Raw genomic sequence first — 17,490 nt, 5'->3', positions numbered from 1 at the left:
TGCAACAAATGATTGGAAAATACTTTTACCCACAGGGGATACATTCCAAGCAACCCCACACATCCCCAGCCCCACCCTAGCCATGGGTGCCTGAAACCATGGATAGTACAAACTCTCTATATACTGTTTTTTCTTATAAATATGTACATATGATAAAATTTGTTTATAGATTAGATGCAATAAGAGGTTAACAATAGCCAATAATAAAATGGAACAAAATAACAATAAACTGTACTAAAAGTTATGTAATAAAAGTTATGTGAATACCAAAAAATATCTTATATTTTACTCACCCTTCTGTGATCAGGTGAGGTGATAAAATGACTATGTGATGAGAAGAAGTGAGGTGAATGACACAGGCATTGTGACGCAGCGTTACGCTACTACTGACCTTCTGACAATACGTCAGGAGGATCATCTATTTCTGTATAAAGGCTGACCATGGGCCACTGACACTGCAGGCACGTGGGGGAATAAGATAGAAGATTTCTCACTGGAAACTACAATACACTCCTGAGAGACTTAAAGATAATCAAAATAACATTCATTTTAGATTAGATTCATGGGTTATTGATGGGTTGGAAGACTCAACATTGTTAACATGTCATCTCTCCCCTCATTGGTCTGTAGAATCATTACAGTGTCATTAAAAATTCTAGCAGTTTTGTGTGTGTAAATTGACAAACTGATTGCAAAATTTACATGGAAATGCAGAAGACTGAAAATAGCCATGGCAACCTTAAGAAAAGTTGGAAGATTTACACTATCATATGTAAGATACATTTCAAAGCTATAAAAATTCAAATAGACATATAACTGGTACTAGCTAACAAAGACGAATAGACCAATAGAACGGAATAGAAATCAAGCCACACACATATGGCTGCTTGATTTACAGTAGAGGCACTACTACCATTCAGCGAGGGGATGATGGTTATGAGGAGACAAGAGAGTCTGTAGTATATTCAGATAAAGAAATACTACGTGGCAATGTAAAAGTGTGGAATTCTGCTGCTCACAACAACAAGAATGAATCTCACAGATATAACGCTGAATGCAGATATCTGTATGAAGATCAAAAACAGGCAAAACTTATTAATAGAAGTCAAACATTGGTTACCTTTGTGGGGTTTATTGACTGGAAAGGACCTGAGCAACTCTTCTGGGTTACTTCTAATGCTGTGTATTTTTATCTGGATGATGGTTTCATGAGTGCAATACATAGGTTAATATTCATCAAGCCGACCAATTAAGGTTTACGCACTTTATTTATGTTACACCGTGATTTAAAAAAAAAAAAAAAAAAGATTCCAACAGGAAGAGCAGCTTGCAAAGAAAACTGAGAAGGAACCAATTGCAAGAAAATAGGAAACAGAACCAGGCAAAATCTGAAACAGAGCCACAGAAACTGGAGAAGAGTTTTAGAAAGAGAATGACCAGTAGAGGTGTGGGAAGGGGATTTAGAGGGTGAGAGCGTAATGAAGAGTCCGTTGAATTCAGCACCAAGAGGCCCTCAATGGGGCTTTTTTGTGAAGTGGGAAAGCAGAGTTCAGTTTTTAATGGTTCAGGTTGTGAATGGAGAAGAAAGCACTAGAAAACAAGTGTAATATGTTCATCACTGCTACCCAGGCAGGGAGAGAGAGGATGGTAGATAGAGAAGGATGTAGAGTAAGAGAACAGTGCTTCACTTTAAGTAATAATAAGGCTGTGGATGATTCCTTAATATCCATAAAAACTATTCTTAGTCCATATAAACCTAACCTAACTGGATCTTAAGTGTTGAATTCCACAAAGCAATCGCTCCTCTGTTTTTCTGATCAGAAGAGAAGGTGGATACTTCCTTGGAAAACTACATGCTAAAATTTGAAATTACTAAACTCTTTCCTAAAAGTTAACCACTCACAGAAGAATTAGTTTAACTATACCTAGCCTACGGGAAAGTTTATAGAATGCATTACCCTGGCAGCGCATACCAAAACGTAGCCTTCAATTCAATAATTCTTTTATCTTCTCTCCACCAATGCATGTGAGGGGTTGAACTTACACAGACTGATAATTGCTAAGGGGTAACTACATTTTTTATTGTTCCATGAAAGTTCTGTACTGTTGCGCATGTTTTGGTATTTTTTCCCCCTCCAAGTACCTCTGTCCGATTCTTACAGTGAAAAAAGAGAATGAGTTACTTTTATTATGTATTATATGAGTTTGTAGTTTATATTAGTTTCATTAAAAGTCCAGGGTTGTCATAGAGCTTTACTTTATTAGCCAACAGCAGCAATACTCATGCACAGAAATATATTTGCCTCCCTCCCAGAAAGGATTTATAAACAGTAAATGACTTACTATAATGTGCTGATAAGGATCTATAAATGACATTTTGGTTTCAATTACGGAAAATCTCTTCACACTTCAAAGGTCTTCTCCAGTACTCAAGCTTCTTTAAAACCTACAAAGTAAATAATCACTATCGTTAAGCTTCCTCTTGGATGCAGTTCTAAGATTTACATGATGATGAATATGAACCTTAGGAAGTAAAAGTCCACCCAAGAGGACAAGACAGAGTTCCCATTTGTTTATATGACTGAGTACACACTGACACAACTTAGGGAAAGGGTAAACATATTTTGATAGTACTGTTTAATTTCCATATTTATTTGTTCAAATGTTTTCTGTCAGTAATTACTAGGAAAGTCCAGAATTTTTTTGCATTTGCCAAGTATTTTATCAGAAATTCATTGAACTTACGAAAAATTAAAATAATTTTTGTAGTGTTTATAACTAGAAAGCCACATCCCATTGTTTTCTCAATTGGGCCAGCGTTAGACAAAATCGATGCTAAGAAAGGAACATTTTTTACCTTAGCTATTTGTTAAGAACTTTAAAAACATTCATGTTGGGGCACCTGGGTGGCTCAGTTGGTTAAGCTTCCATGTCTTGATTTCAGCTCAGGTCATGATTTCCCGGTTTGTGAGTTCAAGCCCCATGTCAGGCTCTGTGCTGACAGTGCAGAGCCTGCTTGGGATTCTATCTCCGTCTCTCTCTGCCTCTCCCTCATTCTCGCACAAGCATATTCTCTCTCAAAAATAAACAAAAAAACTAAATATATTTCACCTTGATTTCAACATGAGTGTTTTCATGAAAAAAAAAAGTATTCATTCTAAAATACCAGTTTACTTTGGAAGCAGTTAAATAAAAAATATTTTAATGAAAAAATATTTTCTATACTTTTCTTTCTTCTTCTACAATTACTCCATATTATTTAAAATCAAATAAGCTATTCAATGAACATCTTTTCTTCCATCATAGAATGTTTTTCCTTGAGACCATAAAACAATATACATATTTATATCAGCATTCTATATGTCACATCCAATTTGGAACATCTTTTCAAATACCTTTATTATTTATAAATTCTAGAATTTATAAATTCTAGAATATGTTTTAATTTCAGAATAAAATTAAAAAATTTTAAAGTGTTTCTTTTCTTTTTAAACACACATTTTTAAAATTATAAAAAATAATTCATGCTCAATTTTATGAACATGAATTGTAGAAGCGAATAAAGTGTAATCACAATTTCAGTTTGACGTGTATCCTTCCTTTCAGTTTGACGTGTATTGTATACTATCCAATGCATAATCATATAGAGTAAAAAGGAAAAGAAAGGATTTGAATTTTTTATACAAATGGGATCTCATCAAGTGCCCTTGAGTTCTTAAACTCACTTCCTTCATCATTTCTTAAGCAAAAAGAGTAGCATTTATTTATTCATTCATTTATTTTTGAAGACTTTATTTTTTAGAATAGCTTTAAGTTCATAACACAATTGAAATGAAGGTACAGAAATGTCCTCCTACAGTCTCCCATTACCAACATCTCCTACCACAGTGGGACGTTTGTTAGAATTGATCATCCTACATTGACACATTATCATCACCCAGAGACCACAGTGTACCTTACGGTTCCCTCTTCATGCCCTACGTTCTATGCATTTTGACAAATGTATAATGACATGTATCCATTATTAAAGTATCATAAAAACATTTTCATGCCTTAAAAATCTTGTTTTGCCTATTCATCCTTCCTTCTCTCTTTCTGTTGTCTCCACAATTTTGCCTTCCCTAGAATGTCATATAGTTGGAAATCATACAGTATGTAGCATTTTCAGATTGGCCTCTCTCACTTAGTGATACGCATTTAATAACTTTTCTCCATGTCTTTTCATGGCTTAGTAACTCCTTTCTTTTCAGACTTGAATAATATTACATTGTCTGGATGTACCACAGTTTATGCATTTACCTACTGAATAACATCTTGGATGCTTCCAAATTTTGGCAGTTGTAAATAAAGCTGCTATAAGCATCTATGTAAACTTTTTGTGCGGACATTTCAGTTCCTTTGGGTAAATATCAACGGGCATGATTGCTGGATCATATGGTAAGAATATGTTCAGCTTTATAAGAACCCACAAAGCTGTCATCTGAAGTAGCTGTACATTTCCATTCCCACCAGCAATGTAGAGCAGTTCTGTTGCTCACATCCTCACCCACTGGGGATGTTGTCAGTGTTGTAGATTTTGGCCATTCTAATAGGTGTACATATAGTGCTATCTCGTTGTTTTAACTTGCATTTCCCAGTTAACATAGGATGTGAGCTTCTTTTCATACGTTTATTTGCTACCTATAGATCTCTTTGATGGAGTGTCTCTTAAGGTCTTTTGTCCATTTTTTAAATCAAGTTGTTTGTTTTCTTATTGTTGAGCTTTAAGAGTTCTTGGTATATTTCGGATAACAGTCCTTTATCAGATGTGTGTATATATACTACCAGTCTGTCTTTGTCATTTTGAAAAGTGAAAAATATGAAGCAGTATTATAAGAAAGATAAAAAGCACTCATAATCCCCTACTTAAAAGTTACATAAAATGAAAATCCTCTTCTTTGTTCTGGCTCATCGAGTATCATTATTTTTACTGGAGAAAAAAACTATTTTTAAAGCAAAACATTTATTTTTTTTAATCACTTATTTTTTAAGCTCCCAAAAGTTGATTTTATCTTTTTTTCTTTATATGTTTATTTATTTAAATTTTAACAGGGAAAGGGAGAGAGAGCGCGTGCCAGCGAGCAAACGTGGGGGAGGGGCAGAGTAAGCGAGAGACAGAATCAACAGGCTCTGCCCTGTCAGCACACAGCCCAACCTGTGGCTCAAACTCATGAACTGTGAGGTCGTGACCTGAGCCAAAGATGAATGCTTAACTGATTGAAACACCCAAGTGCCCCAGATCTTATAATATATTTTCCTGATGAAAATGTAGGCAGCATTTTAAACCAAGATGAGGGCAAATCATCATTCTGATTTTATAAACTACCATAATCTTAATCTTGTATTAGCTTATATTAAACCAAATACAAAATTTTGTGGATGACTTTACCCAATCACTAATTGCCTTAGCTATCACATTTCTGTTTTTTTGGTTGGATCTATCTGTTATTGTCAATAACTTTCAGATCTTTACTACAATATCATCTTCCCTGTAAAGCTTTACTTGACTATACTATTTATTTATTTTTTGAGAGAANCCCCCCCACCCCACCCTACCTGCCCAGGTGGCTTTGGCTATCCAGGGTCTTTTGTGCTTCCATACAAATTTTAGAATGTTNGGTTGGATCTATCTGTTATTGTCAATAACTTTCAGATCTTTACTACAATATCATCTTCCCTGTAAAGCTTTACTTGACTATACTATTTATTTATTTTTTGAGAGAAAGAGGGTGCAAGTGAGTGAGGGGCAGAGAGAGAGAGAGAGAGGGGAAGGAAGAATGATGGTGGGGGGAGGGAAGAGAGAGAAGCAGGGCTCACCCAAAGCAGGGCTCATGAACCATGAGATGACCTGAGCCCAAGTCAGAGGCTTAACTGACCTGGCACCTCCTGACTGTATTCTTTTAAATGGCGGAAACCTTTCTTTTTTGTCATCTAAAATGGATTATCTAGTTTTTTGTCTATTTCCCCTTGCACTTAATTAGGATACAAACTCCATGGAGGCAGATCTTTCTTGTATTTTATTTTGTTATATTCCCAGCCCCTATGTAGTTACATATGGCCAATTAATATATATTTGTTGAATGAATGAATGAACAAATGAATCGATGGATATATTTACATAAGAGAAACAACTTTTAAGACCAGTTAGACGAAAACACTGTAACCAAGTAAAACAAAGTTCATTTTCTTTTTGTCCATAAATTGCATATTCCTCATCTCTGTCTCTATCTTCTGCAACGTTTCACTCTCTTAATCCATACCAGTATACGTTTCTCTTTTCCTGATTATTTCCCCTAATTATCCTCACATTACAAACATCATACAAACATAATTGTTTATTTACCACCATACTATACTGTGCCTCTGATTGGGCTCTATGTATTCTTGCACCTAACTACATTTCATGTTAAAGGAACAAAAGTATAAGAAGATACAGGCAAAACTATATGAGGATTACCTGTTATTTATATTTGAATTTGTTATATAAGAAATATATATCTGTTTCAGATGGTATGATCCTAACCAGCACTTCTCATTGTCAGGATTTTCTGAGCTATTTCTAGGACACCTTGTTTAAAATGATCATCAGTGACTTAATGGCTACTGTTTTCAAGCTGATTAAACTGATGATATGCCTATATCAGTTCCCAAGTCAGAATACAGCTCATACTCTAGAGCTGCTGGTGGAATATTCTTACGGATGACAGAGCATGAAAATTGCCCACACTTTTCATACTCTAACAGTCTATATTTCCCCTATATCATTACCCCTTAGAAGTGAAGCAATTTCTTAAGAGGAATTCTTTCAAGCACATTGATCAGCCACATGAAGCTCCAAGAGCATGAAGTCTTTATGCTGCTGCAGTAGTCATAATTCTGGAGAGGTACATCTCCCCCTTCCAGAAGCTGGAAAGTCCACGCACTTGTACAGTAATGCCAAGGGACTACTACTATCAGGGATTCAATACCTGAGGGAAAATCATAGTACTCTCTTCACTGAAGCAGCTTAATTTGGTAAAAACACCACAGGGTGTGGGATTATAAAGACCTTGATTCAAACTCGTTTCATATTTGAAGACCTAGCGTATTCCCCCATAAATGGAAATAGTATTACCTTCAATGTTGTAGTGAGGACTAATGAATTAATTATAGTGAAAGGTACCTGTCCCTAGTAAATAAATACTCAATGTATGCAAGCTTTCTTTTTTTTTTTTTTTAGTTTATCTTAATTCCAGTTAGTTAACATACAATGTTGTATTAGTTTGGGGTGTACAATATAGTGATTCAACACTTCCGTACATCACCCAGTGCTCACCGTGGCACGTGCACTCCTTAATCTCCACACCTATTTAGCCCAACCCCCTGCCTCCCTCCCCTCTGGTAACTATCGGTTTGTTCTCTATAATTAAGATTCCATTTCTTGGATTGTCTCTCTCTTTCTTTCCCCCCTTTGCTCATCTGTTGTGTTTCTTAAATTCCACATATGAGTGAAATCATATGGTATTTGTCTTTTTCTGACTGAGCTATTTCACTTAGCATTATACTCTCTGGCTCCATCTATGTCATTGCAAATGACAAGATTTCATTCTTTTCTTATGGCTGAATAATATTCCATTGTGTATGTTTGTGTGGCATGTATGTGTGTGTGCATATGTGTGTGTATATATGTGTATATATATCATATATATATCCTGTATATATCATATATATATCCTTTATCCATTCAACAGTCGATGGACACTGGGATGTTTCCATATCTTGGTTATTATAAACAATGCTTCAATAAACACAGAGCTGCCTGCATCCCTCTAGGGTTTTTGTATTCTTTGGGAAAATATCTAGTAGCGCCATTGCTGTATCCTAAAGTAGTTCTATTTTTAACTTTTTGATGAACTTCCATACTGTTTTCCACAGTGGCTATACCAGTTTCATTCCTACCAACAGTGCAAGAGGGTTGCTTTTTCTCCACATCTTCACCAACAGCTATTGTTTCTCGTGTTGTTGATTTTAGCCATTCTGACAGTTATGAGGTGATAATCTCATTGTAGTTTTGATTTACATTTCCCTGATAGTAAGTGATGATGAACATCTTTTCATGTACCCATTGGCTATCTGTATGTCTTTTTTTGGGGAAGTGTCTGTTCATATCTTCTGTCCATTATGTAATTGCATTATTTGTCTTTTAAGTGTTGAGTTCTATAAGTTCTTTATATATTTTGGAGACTAACCCTTTATCAGATGTCATTTGCAAATATCTTCTTCCATTCTATAGGTTGCCTTTTAGTTTTGTTAATTGTTTCCTTTGCTGTGCAGAACGTTTTTGTTTTGATGTAGTCCCAATAGTTTGTTTTTGCTTTTGTTTCCCTTGCCTTAGGAGATCTGTCTAGAAAAAAGTTGCTGTGGCTGATGTCAAAGAGGTTGCTGCCTTTGTTTTCTTTTATGATGTTAATGGTTTCAGGTATCACATTTAGGTCTTTAATACATTTTGAATTTATTTTTGTGTATGGTGTAAGAAAGTTGTCCAGGGCCGTCTGGGTGGCTCCGTTGGTTAAGTGTCTGACTCTTGGTTTAGGCTCAGGTCATGATCTCATGGTTCCATGAGTTCAAGCCCTGTGTTGGGTTCTGTGCTGAAAGTGTGGAACCTGCTTGGGATTCTCTCTCTCTCTCTACCCGTCTCCCACTCATGCTGTTTCTCTCTCAAAAATAAATAAACTTTAAAAATTTTTTAAAAAGAGAAGGTAGTCCAGTTTCATTCTTTTGCATATTGCTGTCCAGTTTTCCCAACACCATTAGGTGAAGGGACCATCTTTTTCCCGTTGGATATTCTTTCCTACTTTGCCAAAGATCAGTTGACCACACAATTATGGGTTTATTTCTAGGTTTCCTATTCTGTTAAATTGATCTATGTATCTATTTTTGTGCCAGTACCATGCTGTTTTCATCACTACAGCTTGTAACACAACTTGAAGTCTGGAATTATGAGAACTTCAGCTCCCCCCCACCCCACCCTACCTGCCCAGGTGGCTTTGGCTATCCAGGGTCTTTTGTGCTTCCATACAAATTTTAGAATGTTTGTTCTGGTTCTGTGAAAAATGCTGTTAGTATTTTGATAGGAATTGCATTAAATCTGTAGATTGCTTTGGGTAGGACAGACATTTTAATAATATTTGTTCTTCCAATCCATGAGCATGGAATGTCTTTCCATTTCTTTCTGTCGTTTTCAATTTCTTTCATCAATATTTTAGTAGGTTTCAGAGTACAGGTTTTTTCACCTTTTAGGTTAGGTTTATTCCTAGGTATCTTATTATTTTTGGTGCAACTGTAAATGGGATTGTTTTCCTAATTTCTCTTTCTTCTGCTTCATTATTGGTGTATAGCAATACAACAGTACTGCACATTGATTTTGTATCCTGCAACTTCACTGAATTCATTGATCAGTTCTAGCAGATTTTCGCTGCAGTCTTTTCTTTCCACACATAGTATCATGTCATCTGCAAATAGTGAAGATTTTAGTTCTTCATTACCAATTTGTGTGCCTTTTAAATATTTGGTTTCTGATTGTTGAGGTTAGGACTTCCAGTACTATGTTGAATAGAAATGGTGAGTGGACATCCTTGTCTTCTTCCTGACATTAGAGGAAAAGGTCTTTTTCCCTTTCAAGGATGATGTTAGCTGTAGATTTTTCTATATGGCCTTTGTGTTGATGTATGTTCCCTCTAAACCCACTTGTTGAAAGTTCTTACCATGAATGGATGCTACACTTTGTCAAATGCTTTTTCTGCATCTATTGAAGTGATCATATGATTCTTATCCTTTCTCATATTGATGTGATATATCATGTTGATTGATTTTCAAATGTTGAATCACCCCTATAACCCAGGAATAAATCCCACTTGACCATGGGGAATGATTTTTCTCTTTAATGTATTCACTTCGCTGGTGTTTCATTGAGGATTTTCAATCAGGTAGATTAGCTTACAGTTCATTTTTAGTGATTTTTTAAACCCGGTTTTGGTATCAGGATAATGCTGGCTTCATAGAATGAGTTTGGAAGTTTTCCTTCCTTTTCTATTTTTTGGCATAACTCGAGAAGAATAGGTCTTAACTCTTCTTTAAATGTTTGATTAAGTGTTTGATAAAATCCTGGACTTTTGTTTGTTGGGAGTTGATTACTGATTCAATTTCTTTGCTGGTTATCAATCTGTTCAAATTTTGTTTCTTCCTGGTTCAGTTTTGGTAACCTATATGTTTTTAGGAATTTATTCATCATTCTAGGTTGTCCAATTTGTTGGCATGCTCTTTCCTAATAGTCTCTTATAATTGTTTGTTTCTATGGGTATTTTTCCTTTTTCATCTGTGATATTTTTTCATTTCTTATTTGTGATTTTATTTATTTGAATTCCTTCTCTATTTTTTCTTGATAAGTCTGGCTAGAGGTTTATCAATTTTATTAATTTTTCCAAAGAACCACCTCCAGGTTTCATTGATCTGTTCTATTATTTTAATTTCTATATCATTTATTTCTGTTCTAATCTTTATTATTTCCTTCCTTCTGCTGTTTCTAGATTTTGGTTGTTGTCCTTTTACTAGCTTCTTTGGGTGTAAGGTTAGATTGAGATTTTTCTTGCTTCTTTAGATAGGCCTGTATTGTTATAAACTTCCCTTTTAGAACCACTTTTGTTGTATCCAAAGGTTTTGGACCACTGTGTTTTCATTTTCATTTGCTTCCATGTATCTTTTATTTCCTGGCTCAATCATTATTTAGTAGCATGTTATTTAACTTCCATGTATTTGTGGTCTTTCCAGATTTTTTTCTTGTGGTTGGCTTCTAGTTTCATAGTGTTGTGGTCATAAAATATACATGGTATGGCTTTAAACTGACTGAATTTGTTGAGAATGGTTTTGAGGGATAATATGGAATCTATTCTGGAGAATGTTCCATGTGCACTTGAAAAGAATATGTATTCTTCTGTTTGGGGATGGCATGTTCTAAATAGATTTGTTAAATTCATCTGGTTCAGTGTGTCATTCAAAGGAATTGTTTCCAGTTGATTTTCTGCTTAGATGATCTGTCCATTGATATTAGGGAGGTGATAAAGTCCCCTACTATTGTTGTATTATTGTCGATTACTTCCTTTATGGTAAACTTTTTAAACTTTTTTATGTTTTTGGGTACTCCTATGTTGGGTACATTAATATTTATAATTTTTATGTCTTGTTGGATTATTTCCTTTAATATTATACAGTATCCTTCTTTGTCTCTTGTTACAGACTCTGTTTTAAAGTCTATTTTGTTGGGGGCGCTTGGGTGGCTCATTCAGTTAGGTTCTGACTTTGGCTCAGGACATGATCTTGTGGTCCATGAGTTTGAGCCCTGCATTGGGTTCTGTGCTGACAGCTCCGAACCTGTAGCCTGCTTCAGATTCTGTGTCTCTGTCTCTGCCCCTCCCTTGCTCATACTCTGTCTCTCTCTCTCAAAAATAAACATTAAAAAAAGTTTGAAGTCTATTTTGTCTGATGTAAGTATTGCTACTCCAGCTTTTGACATCCATTTGCATGACATGCGTTTCTCCAGCCCGTCACTTTCAATCTTCAGGTGTCTTTAGGTCTAAAGTGAGTTTCTTGTAGGCAGCATTTAGATAGGTGTTGTTTGTTATCTACTCTGTCACCTTATGTCTTTGGATTGGCACAATCAGTCTATTTACATTAAAAGAAATTCTTAATAAATATGTATTGCCATTTCATTATTTATTTTGTGATTGTTTTTAAAGATTTTTCTCAGATTCTTTCTTGTCTTTCTCTCCTTTATGTTTTGTTGATTGTATTTAGTAATATATTTGGAGTTAAATTTCTTCTTATTCTTTGCATATCTATTAGTACTTTTTGATATATGGTTACTGTTGGGTTTGTATATATCATTTTCTGAATATAGCAGTCTATATTAAGTTGATGGTTGTTCCAATTTTAACTCATTCTTTTCTTCTCTCTTCCCCATATTTGAGGTTTATGTATTATATTTTATAACCTTTTTTTGAGTTCTTGACTTTTTACAGAAATACTCATTTTTACTGCTTTTGTGTTGTAAGTTTCCTTCTTAAGGTCAAGGTTACATAGACTAATAACTATACATTTACTGTGAAAGATGTACCATTTCCTGTAATTATTGTTGGAAAGTCAACATGTTGATGTGTTCATCATTCAACAAATACCTACACTATACCTGTAATACACTTTGTACTATGCAAAGCACTGGGAAGCAAATGGAGAGCCAGACCATGAAACTGTAACCCTATAGACCTTTTACTTGGTATTATCCACAGTGGAGCCTTGAAATATTAACAGGACCATGGTAGTTATTCTCACCAAAAAATACTAATTACAGTAACATAGCAAAAGAGCATCTGCTGCTCTACAGCTTTTCAATTCACAAACAGTAGTTTTACACGAGGGATCATCTACCTGGTCTGTGCTAGACACTGGGAATGCAAAGGTGATTAAGGCATAGCTTCTGCCTTCAGTTAACATAAGGTAACCTAGTGGTGGCAATAACCGCAGTCTAGCCTGGTGCTTCATATTCACATGTTCCTAAAAGCATCAACAGTCCCTATGAATAATGTCTAGACTTGGAAAATAATCTTGAAACTTACCCCTTTATAAAAATATTTTTATGAGTGCCCAGGTAGCTTAGTCAGTTGGGTTCCGACCTCGGCTCAAGTCATGATCTCATGGTTTTTTAGTTTGAGACCTGCATCAGGCTCTCTACTGTCAGCACAGAGTCTGCTTTGGATCTTCTGTCCTCCTCCCCTCTCTCTCCCCCTCCCTACTCAATATCTCTCCCTCTCTCTCTCAAAGTGAATGAATAAATTTTAAAAATAGTTTCAGTGATTGCCTATTTTTTTATGCTAAAGTTTGAAGTCATTCAATTTCATGGGGTACCTGGGTGGCTCAGCGGGTTGAGTGTCCAACTTAGGCTCAGGTTGTGATCTCACGGTTTGTGGGTTTGAGCCCCAAGTTGGGGTCTATGCTCACAGCTCAGAGCCTGGAGCTGTTTCAAATTCTGCATCTCCCTCTCCCTCTGCTCTTCCCCTGCTCATGCTCTGTCTCTCCCTCAAATATAAATAAACATTAAAAAAAAGAAATCTTTCAATTTCATACCTATTGTGTGGCTTTCATGCCTATTTATGGCAAACCATTGTAGGAAAACCTTTTTATATCATAATACTCAAATGTATACGCATACATATATAAATAAAATATGGAAGCAAATTTGATTTGACAGTTTTACAAAGAACAGTATATCCCAATTTTAATTCTGTTTCACATGTTTAAATCTGGTAGCAGCCCATTGAATTGATTTCATGACCCACTAATGAAAGTTTGAAATTAGTGGTCCAATGACTTCACAATGATTTCTGTCAACTGCCTCTGTCTTATCCCACTATCCTTCCTTCTTCTTTCTATGCTATAGCCATGGTGTCATACTCTTGTCCACTCAGCTGTAACCGACCACTTTTCTCCATCCATTTATTCAACAAATATTTAAGGCATAACTCGTATGTGTCAAGCACTATTCCAGGTCTGGAGATGCAAAAGTGAATGAGTTAGATATATTACATTCCCTTTCCTCATTTCTAGAAGGAAGTCAGAAAACAAATAATCTAAGAAATAAATGAAGCAATGAGAATTAGAGGTGTATAAAATTATGTAAAAGAGCAAAAAGCAGAACTAGAGAATCATCGGAGGTCTGATCTCTGGAAAACAGCTAGCTTTGGAGGGGTGGGAGGAAGTGGCCTTAGAATATAATGTTCCAGCTTGAGGAACTGAGAGATGAATGACTAGTAAATGGAGAGGCTGGAAAGAGAGGGAAGGCCAAGTCACCCGTTCTTCAGGATTCAGCTTAACTGTCACTTCTACAGAGAAGCCTTCCATAACTTTCAGGTTATGTCTAATCTGCCTCTTACTAATTCCATTTGCACATTGTACTTCTCCTTCAAGACTTTCACTCAACTTACATAATGTCTGCCTTTCCTGAGAATACTAGGGGGGGCATAAAGTCAGTGATTGCATTTATCTTATTCACAGAGGTATCCCTAATGCCTAGCCCAGTGCCTAAAATATAGTAAGTTCAGGATGAATATTTGTTGGATAGATGAATGGATGAATAATAAACACTGTCAAGTTTATATATGAAGGAGATTTACAGAATAGTATCCCCACACTCTTTTTATGTCCTTCTCTTTCATTCTTATTTTTAATATCAAGGGTTGTTAAATATCACTCTCTCTCTCTTTTTTTTTTTTTTTTTTTAACAAAAAAGCAGAACTGGTATTTCAGAACAGATGAGACTAGTACTCAAAATGTTTAGAGGAAATGTGCGCCTGCACCCAAAGTTTGGTATCAGCAACTTTATTTCCTCTTGTCATTTCTAGCAACTCCATTCATAATCACTGTGCTCACTACCTAACTATTTGCCACCACTGTTACTACTGTATCCTGCGGCAAGACCTGGATAGAAGCACTCCCAATATTAAAGCTAAAGGCAGAAACTATGTTTATGATAGTTAACTGTTCACATTTATTCGGTTAGAAATTAAAAGGTAAACAAATATTAAACAAACAAAACTCATGGCATTTAATTCTAGGGCAACATTCATTTGCTCTTTAAATCCATCCAGGGCTAGTCTTCTCCAACATTGATGAAACTGCAGTCGGCCTCAGAATGTTTCTGTTAAAACATATACAATTTAGGGGTGCCTGGGTGGCTCAGTCGGTTAAGCATCCAACTTCGGCTCAGGTCATGATCTCACGGTTCATGAGTTCGAGCCCCACATCGGGCTCTGTGCTGACAGCCAGCTCAGAGCCTGGAGCCTGTTTCAGATTCTGTGTCTCCCTCTCTCTCTCTCTCTGACCCTCCCCTGTCCACACTGTCTCTCTCTCTCAGAAATAAAGAAAACATTAAAAAAACATATACAATTTAGAAATTAAAATGTTAGGACCATATATTCAATCAAATTAAGCTTGATTTAGAATTGCAGTTTTTCACCTCCCCAAACTAGAGCCTATAGGGAAAAGTAAGGTCATAGACTTCTCTCCCTCTTTGCCTAGAGTCTAACCGTTCTAACTTGTGAACTCCGGTTTTTAACCCCTCATGGCCAGAGAAGGCTGGCAAAGATACAGAAGCAAAACAACAACAACAAAGTTATTACTTCACTGTACTATCCTAAGCAGGCTTTGTGATCTCTGGGCCTGGTACATTTTTTTTTTTAATATTTTTATTTATTTCTAGGAGAGAGAGAGAGAGACAGCGTGAGCAGGGGAGGGTCAGAGAGAGAGGGAGTCACAGACTGAAACAGGCTCCAGGCTCTGAGCTGGCAGTCAGCACAGAGCCCGACGCGGGGCTCGAACCCACGAACCGCGAGATCATGACCTAAGCCAAAGGTGGCCGCTTAACCGACTAAGCCACCCAGGCGCCCCTGGGCTTGGTACATATTAAAGCTGATTCTTTCTTCTTGTAAACAGATGCCTTGGTGAATTCTTCTGAGATACTTTACTTCTGAGATCTCGTCCTTGTACTCCCTGGCATGTGGCATATATGCTCTCTCAAAATAAATAAGTGAACTTAAAAAATATATGCATGGTATAGAAATTATGTAATCTGAATCACAGAAAGAAAAATAAAAAGAATGGAGAAAAATGAGCAAAGCCTTAAAGACTTGAGGGGACAACAGAAAGTATACAAGTGCACATGTAAATGGAATCTCTGTGGACAAGAGAGGAAAAAAAGGAAAGAAAAAATATTTGAAGAAATAATGACTGAAAATTCCCCACATTTTATTAAAACCATGTCAAAAAGCTCACCCAATTTTAAGTGGGATAAGGACAGAGAGATGTACACTGATGTGACTACGGCACATCATTGTCGATCTGCTGAAAACCCAAGACAAAATCTTGGAAGTCACAAGAGAAAAAAGGTTCATCGGGTGTGAAGTAACCAAAATAAGATGAAAACATGACGTCTCATTAGAACAGAGGCTTGGAGGCAAGGGGGAGGACATATTCAAAATGCTCAAAGAACAAAACTCTTAACAATGTAAATATGTCCAACAAAGTTATCCTTCAAGTGAAGGAGGCAGAGGCTGTCAGACTGGATAAAATCTATTACATACAAAAGAAGAAGGAAATCCAAATAAGATCTGTAGTTTAGTTAATAGCCTTATGCTAATGTCAGTTCTCTGATTTTGATCATGTTCTGTGGTTATGCAAAATTACACTAGGGAAATCTGGGTAAAGTGTATTTGGGAACTCTGTGTTATTTTTTGTCATTTCCTATCGTAAATTATTTCAAACTTAAGAAGTTACTTAAAAAGCCCAATACATTTTGATAGATCTAATTTATACGTGCAATTTTCATTCCAAAGTTCTAAAGAAGTAACAAGAGTCATATGGGAAAACTGACTAAGGTTTACTTTCTTCAGGATAAAATTACTGGTCATATTGTTAGACGGTGACAACATTTTCAATTCCAGTCACAAATAGGAGCTCTTTCATCCTTTTTCCCCCCTCATAGTAGTAGTAGATATTTTAGGTTTTTGTGAAATTAAGGCATTCTGTACAGCTCACCACATTAAACACTGGGAAAATGTTTTTCCCCCCCACATCTGGCTCAATCCTGGAAATCTTCCTGCAAGTAGGTTACGCAACCATTATCATGAATGCTCATGAACCAGTGGGGAAGGGGGGATCTTTTATAACTAAGCTGAATAACCAGTGTTGGTAGTATGGGTTTTGTTTTGTTTTGTTTGGCTGCCTGGTCATTAGAAACTTCCTGAACACTAGTGAGAGGGAAATTTGGATACACTTTTTAACATACTTGCCCCTGCAATGCAACTTTTGGCTTTCCATGAAGGCTTAATAGTGTGTGGTCTGTCCAAAACCCTTTTAGCTGTACTGTGAGGGCAAGATGGGCTTCTCTGGGAAAAGTGAACAAGAACCAGAAACAGACTAGAGAGCTATGTCCATTTTCTTTCCTGCACAGTGTGATAGGACAAGAAAAGAAGGGGCCATTACTACGCTTGTGGCATCTGGAGGAAAGATGGATAGGCAAAGGATCTTCTTCTCTGTGCTTCCATTTCATTGTGTAACAGAAGAGAGGAGGTATTAAGGGGCTCAGCATGAAGCTAGAGGCAGGCTTCTCTGCTGGAGCCAGACTGATCTAAGTTCAAGCTCATCTCTTTTCTCTGACTGAAGGATCCTTATCCTTTGTTTCCGTATCTGCAAAATGGGGGAAATGGCCCCCACACCTCACAGAGGCAGAGGGATGACAAAATGAGAGAATGCATGTCCATCATCAAGCACAGTACCTAGCGGGCCACAAATACACAAAATCATCATTTGTAATTATTGTTGTTGTTTATGAAAGTGGTGCTTCCCTCCCCATTCCCCTCCCCCCCC

At 36.4% G+C, this 17,490-nt stretch overlaps 1 protein-coding gene across 2 annotated transcripts in view; it reads right to left on the bottom strand.

The window, feature by feature from the left end:
• PLA2G4A (phospholipase A2 group IVA) overlaps window positions 1-17,490 on the bottom strand; it is a 164,460-nt gene that overhangs the window by 126,658 nt on the left and 20,312 nt on the right. Inside the window, exon 2 of one of the 2 annotated variants that reach the window (XM_077763286.1) lies at window positions 2,344-2,446. The exons of the other annotated variant lie outside the window; for it this stretch is intronic. Within the exon in view, the coding sequence (XP_077619412.1) occupies window positions 2,344-2,376 (33 nt within the window). The 5' untranslated portion in view covers window positions 2,377-2,446. The remainder of the gene's footprint in view (window positions 1-2,343; window positions 2,447-17,490) is intronic. 2 annotated transcript variants of the gene reach the window in all.

The sequence above is a fragment of the Crocuta crocuta genome, unplaced genomic scaffold (genome assembly GCF_008692635.1).
Source record: "Crocuta crocuta isolate KB4526 unplaced genomic scaffold, BGI_CrCroc_1.0 scaffold3, whole genome shotgun sequence".
Classification (NCBI taxonomy): domain Eukaryota; kingdom Metazoa; phylum Chordata; class Mammalia; order Carnivora; family Hyaenidae; genus Crocuta; species Crocuta crocuta.
Note: the sequence above shows the minus strand (reverse complement) of the source record. Positions and strands in the feature narration are given on the sequence as shown.